General features: G+C 47.5%; 1 protein-coding gene across 1 annotated transcript; it reads left to right on the top strand.

The window, feature by feature from the left end:
* Nucleotides 1-516: 516 nt before the first annotated feature.
* Nucleotides 517-789, top strand: LOC136543241 (uncharacterized). The gene has a single exon (XM_066535740.1). It carries the CDS (start codon nt 517-519, stop codon nt 787-789), a length of 273 nt encoding a protein of 90 aa, XP_066391837.1.
* Nucleotides 790-2055: the final 1266 nt, after the last annotated feature.

Genomic DNA, 2055 nt, shown 5'->3' with positions numbered 1-2055 from the left:
TACAAGTTCCAGAGCAGCGGACAAACCATTGATCTATCACCTGATTTTGAAAAGTTTGAAGGAATTTATTCCTTTGAGTGATTATCTGTCCCTGCTTTGCACGTAGGCCCTTCAACTCCTCGGCCACGCTGGTCGCGTGGTTCCCATGAAGAGCTGTTGTTTTACCCGGTCCTTGGACTAGTCATGGCCCTTCAGTTCCCCACGAAGAGACGCCGTGTTTACCCAGGAGTCCATCAGCTGCTCGCGCCGGTTCCCAATGCAGGTGCGCTCCGTCTTCCAAGGGGTGCGAGTTATTGCACCATGATCAGTTCCACCCACCGACACGCCTATATATAAGCCAGGCCCCCATGCACAGTTGGCCGCCATTGCACCACCGTGCGTCAAGAAAGCGAAGCACCCTTCCCACGCACACCTCGCCCCAGCCATCGACCCGCCGCCACAATGTCTCGCCGCTTGAAGACAACATGGGCGATGGTGAACCTATCGTCCTCACGTCGCCCCCCGATGCCTCCACCGATGCCGTCGTCTAAATCGGACCTCGAGGACGATTCAGACCGTGAGCCCGCATCGGAGGAGGAACTGGAACCTCTTCTAGTGGAGGAGGTCGTCTTCAACTCATTGGAGACAGCTCGGAAGGAGGAGGAGGACCGGCACCTCTGCGCCATCACACAGAAGGAGACTGACGACTGCATCCTAAAGCGCGTCATCGAGATCTCCAAGGAGGAGGAGCACCGCCACGAGGAGGAGGAGGAGTGCCGCCGCGAGGAGGAGGAGGAGCGCCGCCGCTAGGAGGAGGAGACCGAGCGGCGTCTCACGATGGACGCGGAATGGCACCGGCACAGGGCTGAGCGACGAAAGAAGCGCGAAGAGGAGCACCGACAGTAGGGGATGATGCATGTGGCAGCACCGTTAGTAATTAGTAGCACTAGTGATTAATCTATGTCTTAGGTCGATGTAATAATTTACTGGTGCTGAAAAAACCATGTCGTCGAATCCTTTGTTTGATCATCATCACCTTGGGTTGATACTTGCATTGCATGACCTCGTTTTATTTGCTTACATATTGGATGTTGCATTGTATGACCTCGTTTTGCTTACATCGTCCCTTAGATTGTATGTGGCGATGCATCTCGGTCGTTGTCTCGTTGTGCTACGTACCAGAGATCGAGGGGCCAACAGGACTGTTGCTCTTCTAGATAATACCGTGTTGCAGCATGTATGTCATCTATCACGAAAACCGTGTTGTAAGTAGGAACCGACAGTGATGAGGGTACATCACTGCCGGGCCATTCTTTAAACCGGCAGTGATTTCTGTGTAGGGGTTACAGAATAAGTAACTTATCTTTTCCACTTCTTTCGACTACCTCCTACTGGCTCAACGGTTAAGACCCCACAACTGAGCCCCCGATACCCGTGTTCGAATCCTGGGCGGCCCAATTTTTTTGGTTTAATTTTATAATTTATTAAGCGATCTAAAGGTAAAAAAGATAAAATAAATAAACATTGGCACACATCCTATACTAGCGCAGCGGTTAAGTGTCTGAACTCTGTAGCCTGAGACCCGAGCTCAAACCCGAGGGCTGGCACAATTATTTTTTTATTTTTTATATATCACTGCCGGTTTTCAAAATAAACCGACAGTGATAACAAGCACCACTGTCGGTTTTTTCTCATCACTGCCGGTTTTTTTAAAAACCGACAGTGATGTTTATATATATTAAAAAAATTTATATATTAAATAAATAGAAGCATATGTATTCCTATGTTGAAATGGCTTGAAATTTTTTTGGCAAGCTTGTACACCCAAATTAAGATCCCACACAAGATCTTAGGTTTTTCTAATCATTTTTTATTAATTATATTTTTCTGTGTGCTGAATGAGACAAAAGAGGGTGAATTTCATCTTGGACCCAATAGATTTTTTCATCCACCTCCATAAAATTCTTATCCCTAGGGCACATTAGATCCTGTGTAAAAGTTTGGCATCATTCCAGATCTTTTCATGGGTAGACTCGGTTCAACCTATAATTAAATGGTCTCGTCGCGTGGAAATTC

The sequence above is a fragment of the Miscanthus floridulus genome, chromosome 3, assembly GCF_019320115.1.
Source record: "Miscanthus floridulus cultivar M001 chromosome 3, ASM1932011v1, whole genome shotgun sequence".
Taxonomy (NCBI): domain Eukaryota; kingdom Viridiplantae; phylum Streptophyta; class Magnoliopsida; order Poales; family Poaceae; genus Miscanthus; species Miscanthus floridulus.
This window is presented reverse-complemented; position numbering and strand designations above follow the sequence as displayed.

Bases quoted from the DNA above. Each gene is read 5' to 3' on its own strand.
- LOC136543241 (XM_066535740.1), top strand. From the start codon at position 517: ATGCCGTCGTCTAAATCGGACCTCGAGGACGATTCAGACCGTGAGCCC.